Here is a 13,669-nt window from a genome sequence, read left to right as displayed (position 1 = left end):
CTCTTGGGAGGGAGAACGACCCTTCCACAGGGGTTGTCCAAGACCATTGGAAAACACAGATTTACATTATGTTTAATGACAGTAGCAAAATTAGTTATGAAGTAGCAGCAAAAATAATTGTTACAGTTATGAAGTAGCGACAAAAATAAACCATAGTTGGGGGACACCACAACACAAGAAGACCTGTATTAAAGGATTGTAGCACTAGGGAGTGGAAGGACCATGGCTTTAGGGGAACAGAATTGGGAGAATGAATATATATGGGATTATTGAATGGCTTACAGACTGTGGTCCAGCTAGTCCAACAATGTCTGTCTATCAATGGAAGGTTCAAGAATTCAGTGGTTGTTCAGTCCACAGGACTGGCTGTCTCAGCTGATCTTTAGTATACCAGAGTCTCAAAGTAGGCTCTAATGCCAGTGAAGGAATGGACTTGCCTTCAAGAGCAAGAAAGCAGTCCTGCTTCCATGTCCTTTATATAGGCTGCCAACAGAAGCTGTGCCCCAGATTAATGGTGAACCTTCCACCTCAAAAGATCTGGATTAAAAGTGGGTCTTTTCACTTCAAATGACTTAACAAGTCCTTCACATGTGTTCTTGGTTGGTTTGGTTTTAGTTAATTTCATATGTAGTTAAGTAGACATGCAAGAATAGCCGTTACATTCAGTTTTAGAAAACTACAGGTGCATTTTGGGTTGGTCTGAAAACTGGTTTTGGACTTTTTTAGTAGAGTTGGAAACTTCCTAAGTGATCACATGTCCTTAATCTTGTATAAAATACAGGTAAACTGTTAAATCAGCATTATACATTTATTAGCTTGGCCTTATTTTGCAGCCCCGATTAGCTTCAGACTTGAAGTCTTGCTATGTGCCTACCTCATTTTTGGTGAGTTTTTGTTTGTTTCAGTAGGCCTGAAAATGATCACAAAGGCCATTGAGATGGCCCAGTAGGTCAAGGTGTTTGCTGCCAAGTCTGCAACCTGAGTTTCATCTCTGGAACCCTCATAGTGGAGAGAACCAACTCCAGAAATCTGTTCTTTTATCTTCACATGTATGCTGTGGCATGTGCATGCCCCCCATAATTAAATAAATTTAATGATCATTTTAAAATTACATATAACCTTAAAAAAAACTTGAAGTGATCACCAAAATGTGTGTCAGGGAATCAAACAGCTGAGTCTTTGGAAACTATTTGAAGCTTCAGAAGAGTAGAAATAACCCAGACAAGAGTCAGGAAGGCCAGAGTTAGGCTTTGAAGCCTCATAGCCAGAAACAAGCCATGCATCCTTAACATTATTTTCCAGTTAGAAGCAATCTGGGTGCCCCTTGGCTGACAGATCCAAGGTCATACCACTCTGTTTGACTTTGAAGGGACGGAGGACATTGTAGAGCTTTACTCAGAAGGAAAGTTTAGCAGTCTGGGGAGGCAGGAGATGCAAGCCAGGAGATTTTCAGTCTTTTCTATAAATGTTCAGGTAAGGTTAAGAAGCTGGTGTACAGCTACTTGAATCCCTCCTCCCCCCGAAAGGGTTCTCTGTGTAGTTCTGGCTCTTCTGGAACTTGCTCTATAATCCAGGCTGGCCTCAAACTCAGATTCACCTGTCTCTGCCACCCAACTGCTGGGATTAAAGGCGTGTGCCCCCACCGCTGGCTGTAGGGTTGAATCTTTTAAGAACTGACTCTTGGGGTGCTAGGAGGCTCCTCTATAAAATGACTGTTACTAAAAATCATCTCAGTGAAGTAAAAACAGAAGATGCATCCCAAGAGACCCTAACTGAGGAGGTCCCGTGGTGAGGTGGCGCAGGCTTGTAACCCTGAACAAGAGGGTCAGAAATCCAAGCTCATCTGTAGCGACATCATAAATTCGAGGCCAGCTTGGACCATACAGTAAACAAAACAAAGAGTGATTAGACCAAAGTAAACAAAGGTGAACGGACCTCAAGTTCAGAGCAGAAAGGCTCAGCTATTTCCTGGGCCCAAAGGTGGCTTAAAGAAATGAAGAGGCTAGAGAGATGGCTCAGTGGTTAAGAGCACTGGCTGTTCCTGAAGAGGACCAGAGCTTGATTCCCAGCACCCATATGGTAGTCCACACCCATCTGTAACTCCAGTTCCAGGGGATCTGACACTTTCTCCTGGCCTTGGACACTGCACATGTGCAGACAGACATACATGCAAGCAAAAATCCAGACAAAATATAAACATTTTAAGAAGGTTCAAGATTCAAATTGCAGGCAGTACTGATGTGGCTTGGTTGGAGGAGAGTCTCAAAACAAAAACAACAAATTGTGTGACCAAAAGCCTGGCAGACCTGTGCAGGACAATTCGGGTGTCGTGTCCTGCAGTTTAGATTCCAGATGGATGAGTAGATAAGGGTGAAGTCGTACAAGGTGATTTCCTTTGTGTGATGGGGAGGCTGAAGGATTCGAGACATTTTTTTCTCTCAAAGAGCTTGGACATCCTCTTGGAAGCTGAAGGTAAGGGGTGCACAGTGGAGCGCCAACAGTTCTCAGTCACAGTTCTGTGGGTGATTGTTCTGTGGAACAGGATTGACAAGGAAAGGTGTAAATGATGGAGGTAAGTCTGACCTTAACCTAGGGCACTTAGCTTCAAGTGGCAAACTCGTCTGCACTGAATTCAGTACTCATTTCTAGCAGGGCTGGCGTCCAGCAGCTCGGAGAGAGTCCTCTGTCTACCTCCTCAGACCCACTTCTGTATCTGCTCCATTGCCAGAGCATCTCTGCCTGTTTGGTCGCAAAGCTGGTTGCTGGTGGTGCCAGGCTTTCTACAAGCTTAGCAATACATTGGAAAACCATAATTTAATTCCAGCCAAATCCAGGGACCATATCTCAATGGTCTCGTTCACCATCTAGTTAGCCAGTCCCTGCACATCTGAACATGTGGTTTGACTAGCAAAGGGGCTACTATACAGCTAGAAAACATTTTACACAGCTTTAATTGTGTTCTTGGCATAAAAGAAACTTGAAAGTTAATAAATTACCGCTAATTACACTAACCATAAGTTTTAAGGAATCAAACAGAAAAACCCATGTATCAAGTAATTCGGAGATGAGGGCTAGAACACAGGAGTCACTCAACATTGGAATGCACATTTTTGTTTTGTTTTGAGACAGGGTTTCTCTATTGTCTGACTGTCCTAGAACTATGTAGGCCAGGCAGGCCTTGAACTAACAGATCTATCTGCCTCTGGCTCCCAAGTATTGAGATTAAAGGTGTGCCACCATACCCGGCCTATAAATAAGCCTGCTTTTAGTTGATCGCTTGAAAGAGCAAATCCAGGTCTAATCCACACGGGAGGAACTGACTGCACAGACACAAGCGCAGAGACAAAGTCCTGCAGGCCACACCAGACTGAGGCTGCAGACAATCACCACCCGACAGCTGGGGCTTGGTGGAGCATCAGCTTTCATTCTCTGACAGTGCACAACGTTGATTTGCAGGTGATTATCCCTCATGGTGTGCGCTTCTAAGCCTACCTATTCTGATAGGATTTTTTTTGTTTTGAGCCACGGTCTCATTACATAGCCCTGGCTGGCCTCAAACTCATTCTGTAGCCCAGGATGGCCTTGATTTTAGAGATCTTCCTGCCCCAGTCTCTCCAGAGCTGGGATTAAAGGTGAGAGCCACCACACTCCCATCCCATTTGGTATTGAGACAGGGTATCTATAGCCCAAACTTGCCCAGAACTCACTACTTAGCCCTGGCTGGCAGTAAACACAAAACAGGTTCCATCCTGTAATCCCAGGGCTGTATCCCTGGAATTTGGGAAAATCCAAAACAAATTTCCATCTTTCTCCCCTCATCTAACACCCACACCACACCTTATCCCCACTCCTTCCACCCCTGGTTTGGTTCATCGTTCATCTGGCCTCTGCGGCAGTCTGTTCTCTACGATTTCAGGCCCCTCACAAAGTCCCCGCTTCCTCCCCGGAACCAGAGCGCTCTTTCTAAAACACAAACCTGAGAATACCCCCTGTTGCTTGAGAATTTCACAGAACTCCTTTCTGGAAAGAAACCAGTTCTCCAGAGCACTGACTGGGCTGTCAGGAGGGAGGCTTGCCCTGTGCACCCGACTGCCGAGGTGGGCGTCTGGAGGCGAGCAGGGGGCCCTGCCATGGAAGCTGGTCTGGCGGGATAGAGGGTGCGCCCAGGCCTGCAGGTATGGCGTTTCCGGGTGCCGACCACGGGGCGGGCGCGGCCTCCGGGCGGCAGGGGGCGGGCTCGCCCAGGGCTGCGGTTCCAAACCGAGTGTTGGAGTCTTTCCGCCTGTACGCTGACCTCGGGCTGCGGGCTGCGTCGCCGGGCATGGCGGCATGGGGCCCGGCGTCTGCTGCGCCTCTGCTCCGCGGGAGCCACGGGGTGAGCCGGCGGGGCTCGGGCAGAGCTGCGGGGGAGCTCGGGTGACTGTTGTCTGGCTGGGGACGTGGGGCAGGGCCAGGGCCCTTCCCTGCTCTCATTCATTCTCTCCTGACCTCTCCGAATCGCACTGGGGGTGCTGGGCGGGGGGTACCCGGGCTCAGGTGGATCTGGGACTGTCCCATAAACCGTTACAGTATAGCGAACCTGGGAAAGAAGTGCTGCCTTCTGTAGCGGAAAGCCATAGGTGTTGCGGCCCCGAGTCCAGGTGCTGGTGCTGGGCACTCACTCAGGATGAGTCTGCGCCCTGCAATCGCACACTGCAGGCCTCTGACCTTCACCCTCCTTAGCCTGCAGCCTGGAGTAGGCGCCCAGCCTACAGCAGCTCTCCTAATCCTCCCACCCTCTCTTGGTTTTTTAGACAAGGTCTTCCATTATAGCCCTGGTTAGTCTAGAACTTGTGACATTCCTCCTGACTCCTGGAATAACGTCCTAAGCCACGGTGCCTAGTCTTTCTCCCCTTTCTGACTCATCTTTAGCTTTACCTCCTCCATTATTCTCCTCCCGTGCCTGATGGTCTCGAATCTGCCTCCCATGCTGAGGAGTTGCGTTGCTCCCAGGACTGTCATCCCGAGCAAGTCATCAGGGATTTTGTCAGTCTGTAGACGGATGGCTGTGCTAAGATGCCGGGCTCCTCTGAGGATGCTGTGGTGCTAACCACTCTGCGTCTTAGTGACCTTACATGCTGCCTGCCATCCGGTTAGGCCACCGTGGCTGCTTCTGTCTCAGGAGAAGTTGCACCCAGGCTTACAGCCTTGGTTTTGTTCCTTCGTGCAGCACACAGACCATCGAACTCCAGACTTTCATCTGGCCTGCATTCCGGCCATCTTGGGCTTCTTGGCCTACGTCCAGCGGCCAGGCCTCTCATTTGCTCACTCACTGCTTCAGGGCCTGTCTTGGGGTCAGCTCTGGGATGCTGCTGTGGAGGGACAGACTCTATCTCGGCCTTGTGAGACTAGCTAGCTGATAGCAAGCTGGGCGGAAGGCTCAGCTGGTAACGTGCTCACAAGGATGATCCGAGTTCAGTCCCCAGCACCCATGTGAGGTGGTAAGAGGGCTCCCTGCTTTTGCCAAGGACCCCAGCTGTTTCCAGCCTCCATGTCAGTCAACTCACAGCTGCCTGTAACTCCAGCTCCACGGATCTGGTACTCTCATCTAGCCTCTGAAGCGCCGCATTCATGTGCACAAACTCTTAGACGCGCACACACACGTACACATAATTCAAAGTAAAAATCCGAAAAACACAAGCCAGGTGTGAGGGCACACATGTGTGATCCCTCTGCTGGGGAGGTGAGACAGGGGCTCCCTGGGGCTTGCCTGCCAGCCTAGCCTACTTGATGAGCTCCAAGCCAGCAAGAGACTGTCTCCAAATACAAGGTGATGTGCCTGAGAATGACAGCTGTGTTTGTCCTCTGACCCCCAATACACATGCACACACGGGCAACTGCATACACATAAACATACCACAGAGACCCAGGATACAGCCCTGGAAGTCTAGAATAGCACCTACTCTGGACCTTGTGGTGAGACAGGGGTGACTGGATACAAGCCCAGTGCTCCCTGCCCCACCAAGCAGGGGCCATGGCTGTAGCACTTCACGGTCCCACAGCCCCCCTCTTTGTGTGTCACAGCTCCTCACGATCCCACAGCCCCCTCTTTGTGTGTCACAGCTCCCTCTGCTGCACTGTGTCCACCGGATGTTTGCCTCCCAGACTGAGGGGGAGCTCAAGGTGACCCAGGTTCTCAAGGAAAAGTTTCCTCGAGCCACAGCTATCAAAGTCACAGACATCTCAGGTGAGGCTTTCTCCCACCGTTGCCATGGGGCTTTGCTGGGGGGGGCGGGGGGTTTGAGTTTTTAGCTGGGGAGAGGCTGAAATCAAAAAGCTGGGAGGAGGGAACCTGCCATAGTGACTTCTCCGTTTGTGTTGCTTTGGGCCAGATGGAGATGGGGACTTAGAAACGTCAGAGGGAAACCACAAAGACAAAGGCCTGGCTGAGAAAACTCTGGGTTACCAGGCTAGCCCTGCTCAGATGAGGTCTCTCTTGCTGACCACCAAGCCTGCTCCTCTAGAGGCACCAAGAGCTCAGGATAGTCTCTCACTTTTGAGATGGACTTGTAATCTGCCCACTCCAATTCTTCTGACACTGTTCAATGGAGAGCTAGAACAGGCCCACGGTAGGTTTTGTCAGTTACCCTACTTTATACTTTATCCAAGAGTCAAGGCCAAAGCATCAAAAGGAAACAGGAGAACCAGAGGCAGAATCAGGACCCAGGGCAGACTCTCCAAGCCCAGGCTGGTCCTTCTCTCCTCAGGCCACTGCTGCGCCTCTGCATGTCTGGCTTTCTGTCAGGACCAGGCTGGAGGTGCAGCTTCTGCACTAGAAGCAGAGGGAAGATGGGGGCCTTATCCAGACACGCCCAGAGAGGGACACGGGTGCAGGCAGCTAGATAAGACATGGCCCAGCATGGCCACTGCAAGGAGGGCTCTCCGACTTCCCTGAAAGCTCGCTTGCATGGGCAGGGAGACCATTCAGAAGTAGCTCTTCTTGGACTGGAGATGCAACTCAGTTGGTAGAGCACTGGCCTAGCATGTACACAGGCCAGCTTTGAGTCCAGAAACATAATACTGAGCAAGTGTGCTGTGCTGGCTCATAATCCCAGCATCAGGAGGTGGAGTTCAAGGCCATCCTTGATTATGTGGAGGGGTTGAAGTCAGACCATTTGAGACCCTGACTTACAAAACAAAACACAAAGAAGTGTGTTTTATTATATGTCAGGAGAGGGCCCTGAGGGCGTTCATTGGTGTAAGAAAGCATAGATAACTGCGCTCTAAGATGTTGGTTACATCATGTCCAGTCGGGAAGGAGGGAAGGGGAGGGAGATGGAGAGGGACGACGGGGGAAGGAGGGAGGGAGAGGATGCTGGCGCTCAGCTCTCTTTCTTTCCCTTTCGTCCAGGAATCCAGTTTAGGGGTGAGCAGTCCCAATCTAGAAACTTCCTCATAGACATGCCCAGAGGTTTGCCTCCTGAGTGATACTAGATTCTGTCAAGTTGATAGTCACTGCCGGCTACCACTGGAGGGGCCACACACACAATCGGATGAAACCTTAGGGCATTTTTGTACTTTTTAACAGGAAGGTGGAAGGTGGAATACTGAAATTGACCCTCCCACCATCTCCCATGGCTTACTAAGAGAGAATTTCTACCTCCCAATGCCTCCCAGGCCTTGGGCCTCCTCTTTCCTGCCAACACTCCACAGTGTGGGTAGCAGAGAGGCCAGGAGTGAATGTCAGATGGGAAACTGTGCTCTTACCGACACCTGTTAGCCGAATGCTGTCAGGACTGTCCTTTCTTGGGATTGCCTGCTACCATCTGTTGTAACCGAGATGCCTTTGACTTTGTCTGTTCAGGAGGCTGCGGGGCGATGTACGAGATTAAAATTGAGTCCGAAGAGTTTAAAGAGAAGAGGACCGTCCAGCAGCACCAGATGGTCAATCAGGTCAGTGGCTGCTGACAGTCCTTGTCCCTCTGGCCTTCAGCATCTGAGCGCACAGCAGAGGGCATGGTTGCTATCGCTGTCGGTTCCAGGGCACAGCAGGGCAGCCATTAGAATGTGGTCAGGAGGACAGGACTTGAGACCCTGGAAACACAAAACCAGAGACTCACTAGGTTGAGATTTTGAGCAAATGTAAATTCATTCAGAATTGGAAATAGGCCACCCAACAGTTATTTTTCAACCTATTTGATAATACTAACAATGTTTACTGTTTCTTTGGTTTGGGTTTTTGTTATGGTTTTAAAGAGAGTCTCATGAAGCCCAGGCTAGACCCAAACTCATTATGTAGGCAAGGATGGTCTTGTGCTTCTAACTCTCCTGCCTCCACCTCCCAAGTGCTGAGGGTATATATGTCTAGCTTATGAAGTCTGGGGAGCAAGCTTAGGCACCCTTGGTGAGAATCTACCTACCGAGCTGCATTCTCCGCCTTTTTTGGGTATTTTTAAAGACTAGGTCTCATGTAGTCCAGGCTGGTCTCGAACTTACTATATAGCCGAGGGTGACTTTGAACTTCCGATCCTTCTGCCTCCACCTCCAGGTGCACATCACCACGCCTAGTTTGAGGTGGTGAGGGTGGAGCCCAGGGCTTCACGCATGCTGGGCGAGTGCTCTGCCCACTGCTGTACAGCTTCAGCCTTGTTAGGGATTTTTGAAGCGTGTCCCTCTGGCGCTGGCTTGTGTGGACTCTGATCTCTAGCCACCGGCTCCGGGGCAGGGTTAGAGACATGCTCCGCTGTACCTGGCCCGCTCGGTGTTTTCTGCTCTCACAGGGCTACATGACACGCTTTTGTAGATTTGGGTTTGTGTTCCTCAGTAGGAACCTATACCAGCGCTGACTCTGGGCCTCTGTCTCAGAAGCCACCCCTTTGGACAGCTGTGTCTGGTGTCACTCAGAGCTCTTAGGTGCTGTCAGCTGCTTTAGCTTTTGAAAAGCAGAGTTCTGGCCATCAGTCCCTTTATCTTGGGTTCACATGTGCTCTACTGTCATTGGAGGGTCCTTCCTCCCTCTGGATGTCCTGATTGGACCTCTGGCCTAGTTCCCTTCTGCACCCAACTCAAAAGCTGCTTCCTATCCTCCTGGCTGGGGCCCAGGGCCCCTCCATTTTCTGTCTCCTTTTTTAAAATTGTGTATTCTACAGTACTTTTAGGGGTTGGGCACAATGCAGCACCTACATGGTTAAAGTAGAACTTGCCTTCCACCATGTGGGTCCTTAGGATTTGAACTTAGGTAGTCAGGTTTGCCAAGCACCTTTTCCCATTGGGTCATCTCACCTACCCTCCAACACCTTCTTCCATTTGCTGGTGGTTCTGACTTGTGTCCTGACATGTCTACGTGCACCCCTGACATGTTAGCCCTTTGACATTCCCAGAGCCCCTCCAGATACAATCAGCTCTGTGTGGGTTCCAGGCTTAGAACGCAGGTCACTAGGACAGGGAAGACCTGGCTGGGGGCTTTCCCCACAGTTTGTTGGACGTGGGTTTTCCTGTGGGACTTGGAAAACTTGTTTTGTTCTCAAACACATATGCTACCTGGTGTGAGTGGATAGTGGATACTGGTGTGGCCTGGGTTCTGTTAACCTGCATGCATCCCTTGGCCTGCAGCTACAGTTGCTACTTTCTCGGTCATGACCCTGAGTAAGTTATTAACCTCCCTATACCCACACAGTCTGAGGACACATGCTAAACCCTCCTTAAATGTACCTTGTACCCTAGGCCAGCTAGCTTCCAGGCAATTCTCCTGTCTTCCCCTCCCATACAGCTGTAGGAATGCCAGGATTACAGATATGTGCCACATCTGGCCCTTTTACCTAGGTTCTGGGGAATCAAATTAAAATTGTCAGGCTTGCTTTGCAAATGCTCTTACTTGGCGAGCCATCTTCCTGACCCTCACGGTGACATTGCTGCTGGCCTTGAGTTCTTTCTTGTGGCTTTCTTCTTCATTATCATCCCTCACTTTTCCCTCGGTCTCCTTAATACCTGGTGTAACATTGTGTGCACAGGCATGCTCAAACATGCTTATCCAAGGTACAGCTTTTTATTTTTTTCAAGACAGGGTGTCTCTATATATCCTTGGCTGTCCTGGTACTCACTATGTAGCCCAGGCTGGCCTCAGACTCAGAGATCTGACCTCCTCTACCTCCCAAGCCCATGTGCCACGACTGGCTTTCAAGCTGAGTCTTCTTACCCATGGTATTTTGGGGCTTTTGTTGTTGTGATGTTCTTTTTTGTTTGTTTGTTTGTTTTTGAGACAGGGTTTCTCTGTGTAGTCCTGGCTGTCCTGGAACTCCCTCTGTAGACCAGGCTGGCCTTGAACTCAAATATCTGCCTGCCTCCACTTCCCACCTGGCTGGCACTAACCCAGCTGCAGAGACAGAAGTAGCCACTAGAGGGCATCCTGGGCCTGCAGCAAGCAGAAGGAACTGGCCGGACTGTGTATATGAGGCTTTTTCCAGGGTCCTTTCTGTTGGCAGAGTTGAGGCTTCCATTGAACATAGAGTTGGCCTGGGTAGAGCCAGTTAGGAACATGACTGAAACCAGCTATATCCAGGGCCACAGAACATCTGGGTCCATATCCTGACCTACTTACTCACTTGCTGACTTTGGGCCAGGGGTACTCAGTGTTGTTTTAACTCCACAACCCAGGTAAGAGTGTGTGTCTGTCGTTAGAGAGAGTGTGTGTGTGTGTGTGTGTGTGTGTGCATGTGCGTGCGTGCGTGCACTATAGGTTCAGGGTCTTCCTATATTGCTGGGCTGGACTTAAACTCCTGAGCTCAAGTTACCATGCTCCCTTACCCCGGTGGCTGGGCTATGGATATGCAACACCACAGCAAACACAGGTGGGGTTATTGTTGTTGTTTTTTTCTGGGCAGAGCTTCTCTTTGTAGCCTGGCTGTCCTGGAACTCAGGCTGGCCTTGAACTCACAGAAATCTACCTGCCTCTGCCTCCCGAATGCTGGGATTAATGCCATGTGCTGCCACCCTGGCTACAAACTTAAATATTACTGAATAAAAACAATTGTAAAGGGAGGTGGTGTACACCTCTAGGTAACATGAGTAGTAAAAACCCAGAGACAGATATTGGGGTTCAACTTGAAGACCAGAAAAGCAAAGCAGCCAGCCACTACCTCTACCTCAGTCCAAAAATGGTGATTCTGCCTCCAGGAATCCTCGGAATTGGAGGACCCTGATCTACAGTACCAAGTTCCAGGCCAGCCAGAGCTAGACAGTGAGACCCGGCTACTGGGAAGAGGCTTAGAGGGGCTTGTGTGCAAGCGTGAGGACTTCGGTTCGGATTCCCAGAGCTTGGGTGAAACTAGACGCTGGCATCACAGACCTCTGTGACCACACTCGGCATCACCATCAGCACCCAGAGCAGAAGCAGGGAACCCCTGGAGTAAGCTGGATAGTTTGGAGTAAGCTGGATAGTTGACTGGCGAAACAGCAGGCTCCACTTTAGTGAGACGGTCTGCCTGGATCTGCAACGCAGAGAGCAGTCAAGGAAGATACTGGTGTCAGCCTCAGGTCTCCAAACACATGGACACAGTGCACACACACACATGTACTCCTACACACATGCAAGCATGCACACATACACATCACACAAACATAGGCAAAAAATGTTTTGAAGGAAAAAATTGCTTAATAAAACATGTGCAAAGTATCCTTCAGACAGTTGTGTAGAACACTCTGTAGCCATTGTAAAGACACAAGAACTGACTGTGACATCTCTTCCTCAGGCACTAAAAGAAGAGATCAAGGGGATGCACGGCCTTCGGATATTTACCTCTGTCCCCAAGTGCTGACGGCGCCCCAGTCACGCGATTGCTGATGCTTGAAGCCTTGAGTTCACTTTGCCACAGCCATCTTCCAGAAGAATCCCTGCCAAAAAAATGTATCTATTTTTGTTCATAGACATTTATGTATTATAATTATAGGAGGTATGTTATCTATTTAGAAGTTAATTAAAGACCACAGATACCTGTTGCTCACAACGGCATGAGTCCTGCTTCAGGCCCCTTCCGGAAGCTGTGTCCTCCTGTCACATGGTTCGTCTGCAGAGTTCCTCCTGCTGCTGGACAGTCTCACTGTAGCCAGGCTAGCTTGACCTAACAGAGATGTGTCTGCCTCTGCCTCTCTGCTGCTTGGGAGAAAGGTGTGTCACCACACCTGACCCTAGATTTCCTGGTTCTATAAAGAAGTTTAAAATTTTTCCCTCCCCTACTTCTCCAAGAATAAGGAACCCCCAGTTTTTCATACCCTGTGGAGCTGAGGAATAGTGAGCCTCGCCCGGGGTTTGAAGGTCCCCATCCTCTGCATCTGGAGGGAGGTGAGTTGGCCAGGAACTGTGCTGCCTTAGCCAGCCACACTCGCTCACCCTGGACTCTGGGAAGCTGGGACATCCATTCTGGGTGCCAGGGCTCCGAAGTCTGCGTGGAAGTTCTAGTGGTCGTTGTCACCAATGTCTCTGGATCCACGATGGTGAGCGGAGGGTGCAGCAGGGTGACTGGCACCCAGCCCCGGGACCTGCCTCACTCTTGTTCTCCAGAAGCTGGCTCCCCAGTGTCCTTTCAGTGGTCAACTCTGTGCCTTTGCTCTGAATTCTGACTGGTTCAGCAAAGTATGGTCAGTGCCTGCTGCAAGCATGGGGGATCTCTGCAGGATTGGTCAGCCCCTTCCGTGTGGCTTCTGCCTTCCTGCCCAGCCCCCACGTCCCTCCTGAATAGCCTGCCTGCCTGCCTTCCTTCCTTCCATCTTTCGAGAAAGGGTCTTTCCACAAAGCTTTGGCTGTTCTGAAACTTACTATGTACACCAGGCTAGCCTGAAGGCGTAAGTCACAAACAATCCCACTCTGGTTCGGAATTATGATTAATAGAATGGTATTTATTTAAAGGGGAAAAAACTTACAGATCACCATCCCAGACAACAGCCCTCTGTGCAAGCCGGAAGCAGAGCCGGGACCAGAAGCAAGAGAGCAAGCAGATGGCAGTCACTGCTTTTTTGAGAGAGAGAGAGAGAGAGAGAGAGAGAGAGAGAGAGAGAGAGAGAGAGAGAGAGAGAGAGAGAGAGAGACCACGCCCCAGTGGGCTGGTATCTCAGCGGCTATTGGCTGAAGGAGCTCCTGCAGTGCTAGCCTTGAACTCAGAGATCCACCCGCCTCTGCCTCCGGAGTGATGGGATCAAAGACATATGTGCCACCACACCTGCCAATAACTTTCTTTTGAAAATTGTAATGTGTTGTGTGTGTGCATACACATGGTGCCGCATGTGGGTGTGTGCATACACACGGTGCCACAGTGCACACTGGAGATCAGAGGAGACTTCCCTATGTTGCTTCTTCCTTTGGCTGAGTCCTGAAGACTGAACTAGGCTTGGTGACAAGCACTTTTACCAGCCGGGCATCTTCCATGCCGAGTCTATAGGTGCTCTGGGCATCTGAACTCGAGTTCTTATGTGTGTGTGTGGCACATAAGAATGATCTTCCCAAATTTAGACCAGAGTGTGAAGAACCGTCTGGGCCCCAGCTTTGGAGGGATCTGCCGTGGCCCGCTTCCAGCACACCCCTACCCACGGGAGCAAGGTGTCTGTTAGTGACAGGGCCTGTGCTAGTTTGCGAAGTCGTCCGTAGCCAGCTCCAGGATCTACTGTGGGCTAACTGTAAGAGGGAAGAGCAGCTTGAGGT

At 50.2% G+C, this 13,669-nt stretch overlaps 1 protein-coding gene and 1 long non-coding RNA gene across 3 annotated transcripts; one reads left to right on the top strand and one right to left on the bottom strand.

The window, feature by feature from the left end:
* Positions 1 to 56: 56 nt before the first annotated feature.
* Positions 57 to 4,657, bottom strand: LOC119806596. Its single transcript, XR_006020727.1, has 2 exons — positions 3,977 to 4,657; positions 57 to 2,531 (listed from the first exon to the last, which is right to left on the bottom strand). It is a non-coding gene; the product is annotated as an uncharacterized LOC119806596 (long non-coding RNA).
* Positions 4,256 to 11,981, top strand: Bola3 (bolA family member 3). Of its 2 annotated transcripts, none has more exons than XM_038318376.1 (4): positions 4,256 to 4,375; positions 6,103 to 6,226; positions 7,844 to 7,932; positions 11,727 to 11,981. In XM_038318376.1, exons 1-4 carry the CDS (start codon positions 4,322 to 4,324, stop codon positions 11,790 to 11,792), a joined length of 333 nt encoding a protein of 110 aa, XP_038174304.1. In that variant the 5' UTR covers positions 4,256 to 4,321; the 3' UTR covers positions 11,793 to 11,981. The 2 variants fall into 2 exon arrangements, with proteins under 2 accessions (XP_038174304.1, XP_038174303.1); XM_038318375.1 differs by having other exon boundaries at positions 4,294 to 4,375; positions 6,064 to 6,226.
* The last annotated feature ends 1,688 nt before the right edge of the window (positions 11,982 to 13,669 follow it).

This window comes from Arvicola amphibius, chromosome 2 (assembly GCF_903992535.2).
Source record: "Arvicola amphibius chromosome 2, mArvAmp1.2, whole genome shotgun sequence".
Taxonomy (NCBI): Eukaryota; Metazoa; Chordata; class Mammalia; order Rodentia; family Cricetidae; genus Arvicola; species Arvicola amphibius.
This window is presented reverse-complemented; position numbering and strand designations above follow the sequence as displayed.

Bases quoted from the DNA above. Each gene is read 5' to 3' on its own strand.
- Bola3 (XM_038318375.1), top strand. From the start codon at position 4,322: ATGGCGGCATGGGGCCCGGCGTCTGCTGCGCCTCTGCTCCGCGGGAGC. The intron at 4,376-6,063 runs GTGAGCCGGCGG...TGTGTGTCACAG, and splicing joins TGCTCCGCGGGAGCCACGGG to CTCCTCACGATCCCACAGCC. The intron at 6,227-7,843 runs GTGAGGCTTTCT...TTGTCTGTTCAG, and splicing joins CAAAGTCACAGACATCTCAG to GAGGCTGCGGGGCGATGTAC.